We start from the raw sequence: 14,894 nt of genomic DNA, 5'->3' as shown, positions 1-14,894 counted from the left end.
TTGGTTCCCCCGCACTGTTTTATTTGCATAACTACGCCTTCAGATCCACCCATTGGTTGTCCGACCCTGCTAAATTTGTATAGCCCCCCTCCTCATTGTAGCCAATTGAGTCGCTCGTCCTGTCTTATCTGCATAGTCACGCCCTCAGCCAACCCATTGGCTCGCCTGCTTTCTCCCCTGCCCTGTTTTATTTATATAGCCACGCCCCTAAATTTAATCCTTGGCTCCACCCACCTTGTTTTAATTGCATGGCCACCTCCCCTTCCCAGCCAGTGGTTCATTTACACATGCTTATTTGCACGGTCACGCCCATTTGCTCATACGCTACCGTAAATCTGCATGACCACACCTCCCGCACCTAGCCATTGGTTCATCCATTTCGTCCATGGGCGGGGCAGTGACAGCTCCACCCACCCCAAGGGGGGTGTGGCTCTCACTCATCCTGCCTGCCAGGGGACGGTTGAAGCCCCTGATGGCTGGCTCCTGGCTGAGCGCCTGGGTTGTCTACTATAAATAGACCCAGGAGAGGGGAGCTGTTGGTTCTGGTAAAGTCTCCAATGGTCCTTCAACTCCTTCATGTGAACCCAATTGACCCCACTAGCCCCTTCCCCAATTCACCCTCTCCCCCAATAAACTCCCCAGTGCACCCCCACTAACCTCACCTCCAATGCAACCCCATCCCCTCCCACAAAGAGCCTCCCACCAATGCACCCTGTTCAATGCAATGCCATCCCATCCCCAAATGGTCATTCAACACCCCCCCTCACAGCTGAACCCAGTGCTCCCCCATGAACCCTCTCCCCCAATGCACCCTTGCCTCAATGCACCCCATCGACTCCTGCCAATGAGCACCCTGTGCAACTCCCCCTCCCCAATGCACCCCCACTAACCTGCTCCCCCAATGCCCCTCCTCCCCAGTGCTCTCTGCCTACCCCACCATTTACCCCTCCCCAGTGCACCCTGTGCAAACCCCAGCCCCGCCCCCAATGCATCCTCCACCCTGCTAATCAATCCCTGCCCAAGTGCTCTCTGACCACTCCCATGCACCCCTCCCCATGCACTCTGTGCAACCCCCCCATCCCGTCCACCAACACACCCCCTATTAATCCCCTTCCCAGTCTTCACTGCCCACCCCCATTTGCACCTCCCCCAATGTCCTGCCCTGCTGCACTCCTCCAGCCCCCTGGCCATGTCCTTCATCCAGCCCCAATGCACCCTGCACACTCCTCTACCCCCTCCCCAATGCACCCCATTCAACCCCTCCCCAATGCATCCTGTGCACCTGCCCATTTAGTCCCTCTCCAATGCACGCTGCCCCCCATTTATGGCTTCCTCCCCCAAGGCAGTCTCCTCAATCCCTCTGCTCCATAATGCTCGCCCTCCTCCCCCACCCCTACCAATCTCTGCCATGCTTCCATTGCAGCCCCCCACCATTCACCCCTCCTCTCAATACTTCCTATCCCCTGCTATCCCTGATACCCCCAAATACCTGCAGTGCCCCTCCAGGTCTCCCCATATCCCTGCAAATCCCCCAGGGCCCACTATTCCTGCTGCTGCCAACAAGAACCCCTAACAAGCCCACAACATGCCAGCGTCCCACCCCCACACTTATGCAGCACACCCTCCCACATCTCACCCCCCCCCACAGAGCCCCAGTGGAGGCACACGCTTTACCCTGGAACAGCGTCTACCTTCCTCTTTCGAACTGTGAAATCCAGCACATGGGTCACAACCAGCTTTGGTCATGGAGTGAAACGTGTCTGTACAGAGGAGGGGTCTTCTTTGCCCGCCGAGCCAGACTGGACTCCACGCAACCGGGCTGGGGAGGATGGCGGACGTGGTAAGTGCCCATCGAAAGAACAGCAATTCACGGCGTAGAGCTAAGGCCAGAAGAGACCCCCCGCTGATCATAATCACGGCTTCATCCAGAGAGCCATGGATGCAGAGATCATTTCCTCCAGCCCCCTGGAGAGCACAGGCCAGAGAACTGCCCTGAATGAATTCAAGATCTTAATAAAACATCCCATCTTGAGTTAAAAGTGACCAGGGCTGGAGAATCCACCACCACCCTGGGGCAATTGCTCCAGAGGTGATTTACTTGCACTGTTGAAAATTTACCCCTTTATTTCCAGTCCGAATTTGTCCCTCTTCAATTCCTAGCCCTTGGATCACATTAGATCTTTCCCTGCTAGACTGAAAAGCCCAGGATTAAATATTTGTCCCCTGGTAGACTGGGATCAAGTCACCTTCTCCTTGGCGGAGGATAATGACGGTGAAAATGGCCATGGGTAGCAGGAATGGTGGGAAAAAGGAGCCTGGCTCCAGGGAGGGCAGAGTGGCAGGGGGCGTGGGGCCAGGAAGGCTGCCCCTTCCCCAGGCTGCAGCTGCCAGAGCCAGTGCAGACGGGACGGGGCCAGGGAGATTTAATGAGCTCCAATAGGATTAGGGCCTGGGGTGGGGGATTAACAGGATCAGTGTCCGCAGGTCAAAACGCTGCCCTGCCCCCCAGTTAACTTCTAAGGGGGATTTAGTGCTGGGGAAGGGTGCCGGCATCACAGCCCCAAGCCCCCAGACCATGGCCTGCCCCAACAGTGACCCTGGCCTGCTCCCCCAGTCCAGTCACCCCACAGCACTAGCAAAGGAGAAAGGATTTGGGTTCATGCATCTTTAGAAGGTTTCAGAGTAGCAGCCGTGTTAGTCTGTATCCGCAAAAAGAAAAGAAGTACTTGTGGCACCTTAGAGACTAACAAATTTATTAGAGCATAAGCTTTCGTGAGCTACAGCTCACTTCATCGGATCCAATGTAGCTCACGAAAGCATCCGATGAAGTGAGCTGTAGCTCACGAAAGCTTATGCTCTAATAAATTTGTTAGTCTCTAAGGTGCCACAAGTACTCCTTTTCTTTTCTTTTTTGCATCTGTAGAAGAAGCCGATACCCCCCTCTGGGGGCCAGAATGCGTCATGACAGCACAGACACATGGGGAAAAGGCCTCATTGATCTGGCACTTTTAATAAAGAGGCAGGGCTGGAAATGGAACCCAGGAGTCCTGACTCCCAGACCCTCCTTACCCCCTGCTGCTCTATTCACTAGACCCCACTCCCCTCCCGAAGCTGGGAGGGGGGAAACAGAACCCAGGAGTCCTGATTCCCAGTCTCCCCACTCTAGCCACTAGACCCCACTCCCTTCCCAGAGCTGGGGATAGAAGCAAGGAGTCCTGGCTCCCAGCCCGCCCTCCATCCACTAGAACCCACTCCCCTCCCAGAAACTTTCCAGACCAAGAACAGCAGAATCAGACTTGTCCATGCTGGTGCGAGTCACGGCTTACACTATCGCAGCCCATTTGCATGAGGGGTTTGCACAAGTACAGCTAGACCCGGGGCTAGCAGCCTGACTTAAACAAAGCCTTGAGCAGTTTCTAGTAAGACAGCCATGTCCAGATTCAAAACGACCAGCCACAGCAGGCCCCCGAGGGCTGAATGAGCCAAGGAGACTGTACGCCTAGCAAGGGGGAGGCAGACAGACAAGTGGTGGTGTGTGCTGACTCTCCCCAGGAACAGATCCCTGGCTCGAAGAGCATGATCCAAAGAAGCTGCTGTATTAGCTCCGTAACCTGTACCCAAGTCACAAACCGCTAGCAGGCGCCTTGCCACTCCGTTAGAGTCAGTGCGTGTGATATGTTAGTACGGTGTAGGCATGTCCCAGACCTGTTGGTAAGTCAGGGAATTTTCAATGAGACTTTTCCCATCCAAAAAATTCGATTAATCGAATACCAGAACTGTTTGCAGGGCCGGGTCGATTCTGGGAAATTTCTTGACTTGAAAAAAAAGGTGAAAAAAAGTTTATAAATTGTCAAAATGTCCCATCTTGCTGTCGTCTGAGCGGCACATTGCAGTTTCCTGGCTTGAAAGGCCTTTTCCAGCAACAATTGAGGCTAATTGTCGTTTCAAGCGAAATGAAGAAAGCTAAAAAACGAAACGTTTCCAGCGACCTGAACCCAAACCAACGTTGGCTGTTCACGTCACAAACGTTTTCAAGATTTGGACTTTCCATCTCCGTTCAAGAAGGGGAAATTTCCCAGAACCTTGACTATTTTCCTGGGACGGGAAAACCATGTCACCGGTCCCTAGTCCATCACAGGAGGGGGTGTACATTCACACTGGAGCTGGGAGGAGCACACATACGCAAGCTCTACTTGAGTTAGGTCGCTAAAAATAGCAGCTTGGCCACTGTGGCGGGAGTGGGAGCTGCCGGAGTACATAGCTAGCATCTCGGCCAGGATTGTACTTGCCTATCCCATCGCCCGGGAAGCCACAACAACACCATGGGGTTTTTTAGCAGGCCAGCTTGCTCAGTATGCCTCCTCCAGCCAGAAATTACACCTGTGACTCACAGACACACCCTGTGAACCTTTCAGGGCATGGAACCGTGTTTTCATTCTGGGCATATGCAGCGCCCAGCGCGACAGGGCCCGATGCAACCCCGGTCTGGGGCCCATTGATCGCCCCTAGCTCACGTCAATAACAACCCGGGGGGCACCGACACCACCTGAAACCGATTTCATAGCCAGGCAAACCCTGCGGCTCCCCACACTTCCATCCCCTCGCATCCTGCTGGATCCAAATCTTTACTGTGTCTTGGACCTGACAGAGTTTACTCATGGATCTGACATGTGTGTGGTGAGGGGAAATCTGCTAGTGGGTCCCATGGGTGAGTAGAAAGGACAAGGCTCAGGATCCTGGTCTTTATTCATCAGCTGGACACTCACTCCGAAGTCTGTACTACCCAGAGTGCCACGACACCATCTCAGTGCCGGCATACACAGCTAAGGCAGTCCCATCGACCAGCTTTCCAGGGCCCGCTGTAAAGACGCCTGGATTTTCAGTTGTCCAAGGGGACAGAAGTCGTCAGCCTGATCTGGGAACCGAGTCCGAAAACCTGGCGACAAATGGGCAGATCCGGGGTGGATCGTTGAAGTTAAAAGATGTGTGGCTAAGGGGGCTGCGGGGCCCCTGGGAATGTCAGGGGTCGGCATGGCAACGGGCTGAAAGAGTCTAGAAATGGGAGGAAATGTCTGAAGTCACCAGGATGCGTGTCAGTTGGCCAGAGAGATTTGCCAGCCTGGCGTAGAGTGTGTTTATATCACAGCTGCCACCTCCACCATGTCCTGGGCACTACTGGGCCTTTCTCACCTTGGTCCTGGCAGGCCTCCTGAACAGACCTGGCCAGAGAGAGGGCCCCGGATGATTTTGCCATTTTGCGGATGATGGTTGTCTGCCCTGCCGCAGCTCCAGTTGGGAGACTAAGGCAGACCCTCCCTCCTCTCCTGAGAAAAACCAGCCCGAGCTGATCAGTTTCTCCCCATTTGGTGCCAACATTCTCCTTAGCTTCGCTAGCTCTTCTCCCTCCCCAGGGACACCCCGCCCTGGCAATCGGATCCCCCCGCAGCCTGGGGTTTAGACGAAACAAGCCCCGCTCTGTCAGACTCCTCTGATGAGATCAGCACTTTGAGCCATGATGATCAGCCTAGCAGCCTTTCTCTGCACCTGCTCCAGTGTGAATTCATCATTCTCCAGCTGCTTTGGCCAAACCTGGCACACCAGAGGCAGGAGATTGCTCCCTGCTGCCCCCCACCACCACCACCACCCATGTGTCAGTTTCCTTGCCCTCTTTCCTCTTCCCTCCTTTTGCCAGCTATGTAATCCGGCTCCACCACCCAATGCAACTCCAGCTTTTGCAAGCCTGCGACCAAAGAGGCCGCTGAAAGCAGGGCCCTAAACAGCCCCAACGCTGCTACAAATTTGCCAGGTCTCGGAGCGGCTGATCAGCCCGTGGGTTGGGCTTGTGTTTCTCCAGCAATGAGGCTGCAGGAGAGAGATGGCACCAGTGACAGACTCTGTGTTTCCTATCTTGGTTGTTCTTTTCCCTCCCCTTTAATGTGTGTTTGTCTTAAAGGAGGCAGAATCGGACTCACCGGTGGCTTCAGACCATCAGAAATCCCTTGTATTTCCTGCCCCCCAAAAAAGAACAGTTCATCCCACTTTTCATGCTGTTTAATAGACTGTCAAACAGAGGCTATTACCTATAACAACCTTCTATTGCTAAAGGCGCTGACACCTCGTTAAAAGATAAGCCTCCTTTAGGACTTGGATGTTTTCCTGTCTTTTTCAGCGTCCTTGTAAGAAAGGTTGAAAAGATGTTCAGCAGTGGTTGCAGTGAAAGTCACCTACAAAACTTGATGTCCAGCCCCAGACCACACTTTAGTGTTGGGAACGGTGAACGACGGATTGTTAACCGTTTATCACTTGCTGGGGAAGATGCCCCTCTTCTCAACACCATGGACCCCTCTATTTAAGCCCCCGATGAGATGGGCTCCATCCCCGGCAGAAAGGATACCCCAGCCTCACTGTTAGGGAATCATATCCTCCTGTTTCCGCCCTGTCTTTATTGCCCCTCGTTGCTCCCACTAAATAATCCTTCGCCCTCTTTGGAGCACCTCCTGTTCCGTACCCCGTTCTCTGCAGAGTTCTCAGTTCTTCGCTCCCCACAAACCCCACGCAGTGCCTGGGATCCCAGCGACAGAGCCACCGCTCGGCCGCAAAGCGCAAGCTCCCAGGCAGGGCTGTCTCCTTCCCACAATGCCCCCATCTATGCAGCCTCATTGGCAAACCACCTAATCCACCCCCTTAGCCACTGCTGGGCCCCCGACCGCACCCCTCCAGTCTTGGCATCCACCCATGGATCCAGCTGCGTCTCTTGGTGCCATCGGGCATGGTGCTTCAGGCTTTCTCCCATGGGTGAGGCGATGTTCCTAAGCACGTAGCTCACTCTTCTGGTTGCCATCAGGCATCTTCGATTCCAGTTTCCCTCAGTCTGTGTCCATGCCAGCCCTGGTTCACAAGGCCCGAACGAGGTGATTGTGCCCCCGGATATGTGGGGCACTAGCGCCACGCAGCTCCCGAACCACTTCCGTAGGTCACCCTTGAGTGCTGTCGTCAACAGGGCCGTGAAGGAACTGGGGTCTCAGGGCGCTGTTGAGGCTGGACAGGGCCAGGGCCAGGGAGAAGGGCAGGTGGAGCCGCTGCTCGAAGGAGCAGAGGGAGCAGCCATCTAGCACCGCGGAGGCCACCGTCCGCACCAGCAGCAGCAGGTGGTAGGGGGCGAAGCAGAGCAGGAAGATGGCGATGATGCCCATCGAGAGACGCTTCACCTTGGCCTTCTGCCACCTCAGCAGGGTGCTGCTGGCCCGCACCCCCTGGAAGATCTTGAGGTAGGAGACCCCCAGGACCAGCAAGGGCAGCGCGAAGCCGCCGGCCACCCGGAAGTAGTTGAACCTGGCCACGCCGCGCTGCAGCGGGTAGCTGTCGTAGCAGGAGGCATTGGCCGGCTCCGGGGAGCGCAGGGCGACGCCCACGTGGAAGGTGAAAACCAGCAGGGCCACCACGGCGCTGGCGACGGCGGCCGAGCAGCGGCTCCGCAGCCCGGGAGCGGAGCGGGTGCGCCACGGCCAGGTAGCGCTCCAGGGAGATGAGGCAGAGGAGCAGAACGCTGACGTACATGTTGGAGTAGAAGACGAAGCCGGCGGCGTGGCAGGCCAGGCTGCTCAGGGTCCACCGGTGCCCGCGCCACACGTAGAGCATCCACAGCGGCAGGGTGAGCAGGTAGAGCACGTCGGAGGCGGCCAGGCCCAGCAGGTAGACGGCCAGCACATTGCCCATCCGCACCTGCTGCACAATGGGCCACAGGGTCAGCGCGTTGGTGGCCAGGCCCAGCAAGAAGACGGCACCGTAGAGAGAGACCACCAGCTCCTGGCCAGCCTGGAAATCCACCCCGCAGCGCGAGGCGTTGGACGGGCAGGGGGCGCTGGCATTCAGCATGGTGCTGCAGGGGCGCTGCAAAGAGAGAGCGGGGCTTAGTAGCAGTGAGGAACTTCCCCAACCCCCTGAATCAACGGTGTCTTCAGAGCACACGCGCCCCCTACACACGGGGCAGGGCTCGTCCCCGCCAGCAGGGGACACACACACACACACGCACGCACGCACGCACGCACGGAGCAGGGCTTGTCCCCACCAGCAGGGGGCAGTGCACGCACACGCACACATACACACACACAGAGAACAGGGCTCATCCCGGCCAGCAGGGGACACACATGCACACACACGCACAGAGCAGGGCTTGTCCCCACCAGCAGAGGGCAGCACACGTGCACACACACACACACACACACACACACACACACACAGAGCAGGGCTCGTCCCTGCCAGCAGGGGGCAGTGCACACACACACACACACACTCAGAGCAGGGCTCATTCCCGCCAGCAGGGGGCAGCACTCTCTCTCTCTCACACACACACACACACACACACACACACACAGAGCAGTGCTTGTCCCTGCCAGGAGGGGGCAGCGCACACACACACGCTGACTGGCTGTCCTTTCCCACTTGCTTCACCTCCTTGGGGGGAGAGCAGCCAATCAGAGTTGCAGAAGGCCAGCAGAGGCTCCTCCCCTTCCCCCCCCACATAGCCTACAGGATTTTGGGGGGAAGGGAGGGAGGAGAGGAGTCTGTGGGTGGCTCCGCTCCCCCCTTCCCCTGCCATGTCTGCAGGTGGCCCTGCTGGAGCTGCCCTTTCCCGCAGGCCCAGGGCGGGGAAGAGCGTCCACAGTTGTAAAAGGAGCAGAGGTGCGGCTGGGTACAGATGTGGGAGTGGAGGGGCAGAATTGACATGGGTCTGGGGGGCAAGGGGCAGATGTGGGGCTAGGGGGCAGAATTGAGATGGGTCTGGGGGGCAAGGGGCAGATGTGGGGCTAGGGGGCAGAATTGAGGTGGGTCTGGGGGGCAAGGGGCAGAAGTGGGGCTGGGGGGCAGAATGTACATGGGTCTGGGGGGCAAGGGGCAGATGTGGGTTGGGGGAAGAATTGACATGGGTCTGGGGGACGAGGCAGATGTGGGGCTGGGAGGAAGAATCGAGGTGGGCGGGGCAGAAGTAAGGGTTGGGAACAGAAAATTAACTGATGTGGGGCAGGCAGGTACAGAAGCGACATGAGGCTGGGAAAGCGCTCAGCTAATCGCTGGGCTGGGGAATAAGCCGATATGGGGCCGAGGACCAGCAGCCATGTCAGGGTTGGGGGGCACGGAGCACATGTGGGGCTGGGAGGCAGAGCATTAATTGGTGGGCATTGCTGGATTTGGAGAGGGGCTGTGTGCTCCCGATCTGTGAACTTTGGTCTCCATTGTGGTGTAGCGCAAGCTCCTGCCAGAGGTGGCGTGTGCGCATATGTGCACATGCGTGTGCACTGAGTTCACGTTCATAGAATCATAGAATATCAGGGTCGGAAGCGACCTCAGGAGGTATCTAGTCCAACCCCCTGCTCAAAGCAGGACCAACCCCAACTAAATCATCCCAGCCAGGGCTTTGTCAAGCCTGACCTTAAAAACCTCTAAGGAAGGAGATTCCACCACCTCCCTAGTAACCCATTCCAGTGCTTCACCACCCTCCTAGTGAAATAGTGTTTCCTAATATCCAACCTAGACCTTCCCCACTGCAACTTGAGACCATTATTCCTCATTCTGTCATCTGCCACCACTGAGAACAGTCTAGATCCATCCTCTTTGGAACCCCCTTTCAGATTGAAAGCAGCTATCAAATCCCCCTCATTCTTCTCTTCTGCAGACTAAATAATCCAAGTTCCCTCAGCCTCTCCTCAGAAGTCATGTGCTCCAGCCCCCTAATCATTTTGTTGCCCTCCGCTGGACGTTTTCCAATTTTTCCACATCCTTCTTGTAGTGTGAGGCCCAAAAACCGGACACAGTACTCCAGATGAGGCCTCACCAATGTTGAATAGAGGGGAACGATCACGTCCCTCGATCTGCTGGCAATGCCCCTACTTATACATCCCAAAATGCCATTGGCCTTCTTGGCAACAAGGGCACACTGGTGACTCATATCCAGCTTCTTGTCCACTGTAACCCCTAGGTCAGGGGTGGGCAAACTTTTTGCCTATGGAGGGCCTATTAGGGGAGGCTGCGTCTCCCAAACAGTCAGGCGTGGCCTGGCCCCTCCTATCCAATCCCCCCGCTTCTTGCCCCCTGACGGCTCCTCCGGGACTTCTGCCCCATCCAACCCCCCTGTTCCCTGTCCCCTGGGACTCCTACCCTATCCCCCACCCCCTGCTCCCTGTCCCCCAGTCCCCCACCCCTGATTGCCCCCTGCCATCCCATCCAACCCCCGTCTCATTCCTGACTGCCCCCCCGGAACCCCTGCCCCATCCAACCCCCCTGTTCCCTGACCTCTGACCACCCTGAGCCCTATCCACACCCCTGACCACACTCCCGAACTCTCCTGCCCTCTATCCAACCCTCCCGCCCCCTTACCGCGCTGCCTGGCACACCAATGGCTGGCGGCGCTACATCTGCGCCACCCAGAGCACCGGGTCAGGCCGCGGCTCTGCAACTGCCCTGCCCAGCCACCCAGAGCATTGTGCCAGTGGTGCAGGAGCTCAGGAGCCGGGCAGGAGGGTCCTGCGGGCCGTAGTTTGCCCACCTCTGCCCTTGGTCCTTTTCTGCAGAACTGCTGCCTAGCCATTTGCTCCCTAGTCTGTAGCGGTGCATGGGATTCTTCCGTCCTAAGTGCAGGACTCTGCACTTGTCCTTGTTGAACCTCATCAGATTTATTTCAGCCCAATCCTCTAATTTGTCTCGGTCCCTCTGTATCCTATCCCTACCCTCTAACGTATCTACCACTCCTGGCAGGACATATGTGGGATGCACACGTACATGCACTGACTCCGCGTTCTTTGCGATTCATTTGAGGGAGCCGGCCTCACAGTCATTCTCACACATGGTGGGGGGAACCAACAAGCAGACAGGTGAGAAAACACAAGGTCATTGTTCTCTGCTTGTACAGCGCCTGGCACACTGCAGCCCCTGGACGCAACTGTAATACACTTAAGAGCAATACAAATTACAGCATCTAGTGACATGGGGGGGGCCTAGCGCATGACCAGGGCTTCTAAGCGCTACTGTAATGCACTGAATAGCAATACGAATGTACAGCTCCTAGCACCAAGGGGGCCTGGACCATGACTGCAGCCCCTGGGTGCTACGGTAATACACCTAAGAGCAATACAAATGTACAGCACCTAGTGCCATGGGGTGGGGGGGGCTAGTGGATGACCCGGGCTTCTAAGCACTACTGTAATATACCTAATAGCAATACAAATGTACAGCTCCTAGTGCCATGGGGGCCTGGGCCATGACTGGAGCTTGTAGGTGCTACTGTGATACAAATACGTAACTACCTTTTTTTTAAAAGCTCTCTCAGGGTTTCACCCATTGGCTGTCGTGGGACGAACCCATCGGCCGACACTGAACACAACAAAGCCTGGCCCAGGACCTCAACAGCCCACGTGCCTCTGGTGTTCCCAAGGCCTCCCACTTCAGCATGCCCGTGCATGTCGCCAACGGGCCACTGAGCAACCTCACCCCCACCCCGCACACCCGGCTTCCAGCATGCAGGCCCTGGCTCTTTAAGGGCGGCCGAGACGCGCTGCGGTGCGACCATTTCCTTTCCCAGCCCATGACACTTCCCTGGGGCCCGGCTTCCTGCCTGGGCTGCCCGAGCACGGAACACGTGCGCCACGCGGTGAATGGCGCACGTGGCAGCCGTCCGTGCGGCTGTGGGGGAGGGAGCCCCGTCCTGCAGCACAGCGAGTGGGGGATCTCCTACAGCGGGAGCAGAACTGTGGCTGGCGGCCTCTGGGGTGCGCTGCGCACACTAGGGGGCACTGTCCCCAATGGGGGGCCAGGATGGCACATACAGCTGGCAGGTTTTATGGGGACCGGGGGGGTATCTTTGTGAAGCAGGCTGGTCCAGTAGACAATGCACTGGCCTGGGAGCCAGGACTCCTGGGTTCTAGCCTCAGCTCCTGGAGAGTATTAGAGTCTAGAGGTCAGAGCGGGGGTGGTGGTGGGAGCTGGGTTCTGTTCCTGGGAAGGGAAAATATTTGCCGTGGGTGGGGGGGGGCTTATGAGGCAGACTGCCTGGGTTCTATTCCTGGCTTTGCCGCTGCCCTTAGCCAAGTCACTTCCCTGCTCTGTGCCTCAGTTTCCCCATCCGTAGCACAGGGGACAATAGTACCAACCTACCCTTGTCCAGTGGTTGGGGATCTCTGGCTGAGCAGCCTCTCCTGTGCGTGTGGCAGGGTTGCGTGGCTGTGGGTGTTGGAGCTGCACGGGGACTGGATGGGAAACGTGGTGTGTCTGTCACAGGGGATAGCGTGTAACAGTGATGTGGGGGAGGGAGCCTGTGTACTGTGGGTGGCGCATGTGCTGTGAGCGTTGTGCGTGTGCAGGGCATGTTGGTGTGTGGAAAGGGGCTGGGGATGGAACCCTGGGCCCTGCACATTGGCAGGGCCCTGGGAGAAGGGTGGGGTGGGCTTGATGCCGGCTCTGGGAGAAATTGGGGGGCAAACAGCTGGCTCAGCCCAGCCTCTGCCCCCTATGTCCGTGGTAGATGGGGAACTATCTCTGTGGCCCCAAGACAGCTGTGGGGTGAATGTAGCAACCCCTACCCCTGCCTCTATTTACCCTCCCACCCCCCACCCCCGGTATAACACATGTACCCTCTCCTCCCACTCAGACCCCCCCCTTCCCCAATTTGCACCCCCTGCAGTTTATTTACTTGTGGGACCCTGGGGGAGGGGGCATTTGGCAGGGTGGGGTTCACTGTTCACCACCCCCCCCACTCCCTCCCCTGCTCCACCAGGCAGTCCCCCATGTCTGCCCCACCCAGACCCCTGTCCCTTAGGCAGCATGCACGGTTTGGGGCGGGGGGGGGTCCTGTACAGCCGCCTGCCCCAGCCTTTCTCTTCCCCTCCCCAGGGACTGATCTCTAGAGCAGGGGGAAGTGGGGGACAGCAACATACCAAGCCGCCAGTGAGGGTCTCTGCAGAGCTGAATGGAAGCCCCCAGCCTGGGGGGATGCTGGCACCGGCGCAGCTCAGGGGCACAGATGCATCCTCAGATCTTGGCTCCTTTGCATCCTCAAAGGCTTCCCCCACGCCTGCCGCCCCCGCTATCTCAGCTGGCATATGAATGGCTGGCAGCTCTGCCCGCCACGCTGCCATTCGCCAGCCAGCACCCTTTCCCGCCCCAACCCCTGCACTAGCAATTTCTAAGAAGCACAGTCCGGGATTTCACACACACCGGAAAGGGGGTTTCCAAGGGCTGGCTGGGGGGTGGCCCAGCCCTGGGACGGTCTGCCCCCAGGGCAGGCGGAGGTCTGAGGTCCCTACAGGGGGCGATCAGGGCTGGCAGGCAAGCAGGCAAGCACTGCCCAGAACACCTGTTCTTGGCAAGAGGGAAACATTGCTGACGTTCCCAGAAGCAGCATGTGGGGCTGGCTCTGCAATCACCAACGGCTCAGTGTCCCCGTTCCCACACCATGCCAGCACGGGCAGTGCACACACACACACACATAACTGCCGCTCGTACTCGCCTATCATCACACACAGCCGCTGTGCACACTCACCCAATGCCACACACAGCCACCTCGCACCGTGCATGGCCATTGTGCACAGGCACTCAACACCATGCACGACCACCGCACGGCTGCTGCACACAGTCGCCTAATGCCACGCACCCATGGGTGATATGGCCATTTCACCTTCTCTTCTGGGTGTAAATGAGGGCCCTGTCACAGTGCGGCGAAATGGTGTCCTAGTTGCAGGATGGACGGATAGGTGGTGGTGGCTAAATGGATAGGGGCACGGCTGAATGAGTGGCAGGGGGTAGATGGCTGGCTGGATCCATCAATGGGGAGATACATGGGTGGGTGGAAAGATGTTGGGTGGATGGTGGGTTTCAGAGTAGCAGCCGTGTTAGTCTGTATTCGCAAAAAGAAAAGGAGTACCCGTGGCACCTTAGAGACTAACACATTTATTAGAGCATAAGCTTTCGTGAGCTACAGCTCACTTCATCAGATGCATTGAAGTGAGCTGTAGCTCACGAAAGCTTATGCTCTAATAAATGTGTTAGTCTCTAAGGTGCCACGGGTACTCCTTTTCTTTTAGTGGATGGTGGGTGGATGGACGGGGTGGTAGGTGGATGGACAGTGGCTGGTAGGTGGATGGATGGTGGATAGCTGGACAGTGGGTGGTCGGTGGATGGATAGTTGGTGGGTGGATGGACGGGGTGGTAGGTGAATGGATGGTGGGGGATGGACAGTGGATGGACAGGGTGGTAGGTGGATGGACAGTGGGTGGTAGGTGAATGGATGGTGGGTTGATGGACAGTAGGTGGTAGGTGGATGGATAGACAGTGGCTGGTAGGTAGATGGATGGTGAGTGGATAGACAGTGGGTGTGGACAGTAGGTGGATGGTGGGTGGATGGACAGTGGGTGGTAGGTGGATGGATGGTAGGTGGTTGTGCAGGGAGGGTCATAATTCAAAGGCCCAAAACATCTTTCCCCTGCCCAGGGACAAGCAGGAGCATTGCCTGGGGCTGGGATCTCTAATTCTTGAATATCAGAAAGGCGGCCGGGGGGGGGGGGAGAAGGAGCCAGGCCATGGAGCACTGTGGGGGGTGGGGGGAGAACTGGGGAGGGGAGGGCAGGGCCAGGCTGTGGAGAGCCCAGACCAAGCTGCCAAAAATGTGAAGGCAAATAAAGCAAAAGCACTTGAGGGCCGTGAGTGGCTCAGGGTCCGGGAAGTACCTGGCCTGGATCCCTGCACCTGGGAGCGGACGCTGAGCACAGCCCCCTCCGGAGCAATCGGTGCTCCGCAGAGTTAGAGTGGTGGAGGGCATGGGGGGGGGGCAGGCGGTATTGCAGGAGTTGGGCCAGGGTTCGGCCTGATACCCTCAGGAAAAGTGCCCGGGTGGGGACCTATGCTAG

The 14,894-nt window shown here is 57.4% G+C and overlaps 1 protein-coding gene across 1 annotated transcript; it reads right to left on the bottom strand.

Annotated features, from left to right (window-relative positions):
- Positions 1 to 6,036: 6,036 nt before the first annotated feature.
- Positions 6,037 to 13,167, bottom strand: LOC119847400 (probable G-protein coupled receptor 132). The gene is given in 4 exon segments (XM_038382184.2): positions 6,037 to 7,021; positions 7,023 to 7,482; positions 7,484 to 7,890; positions 12,927 to 13,167. Coding segments are annotated over 4 exon segments (1,443 nt in total). The 5' UTR covers positions 13,128 to 13,167; the 3' UTR covers positions 6,037 to 6,646.
- Positions 13,168 to 14,894: the final 1,727 nt, after the last annotated feature.

Source organism: Dermochelys coriacea, chromosome 23, assembly GCF_009764565.3.
Source record: "Dermochelys coriacea isolate rDerCor1 chromosome 23, rDerCor1.pri.v4, whole genome shotgun sequence".
Lineage (NCBI taxonomy): Eukaryota > Metazoa > Chordata > Testudines > Dermochelyidae > Dermochelys > Dermochelys coriacea.
Note: the sequence above shows the minus strand (reverse complement) of the source record. Positions and strands in the feature narration are given on the sequence as shown.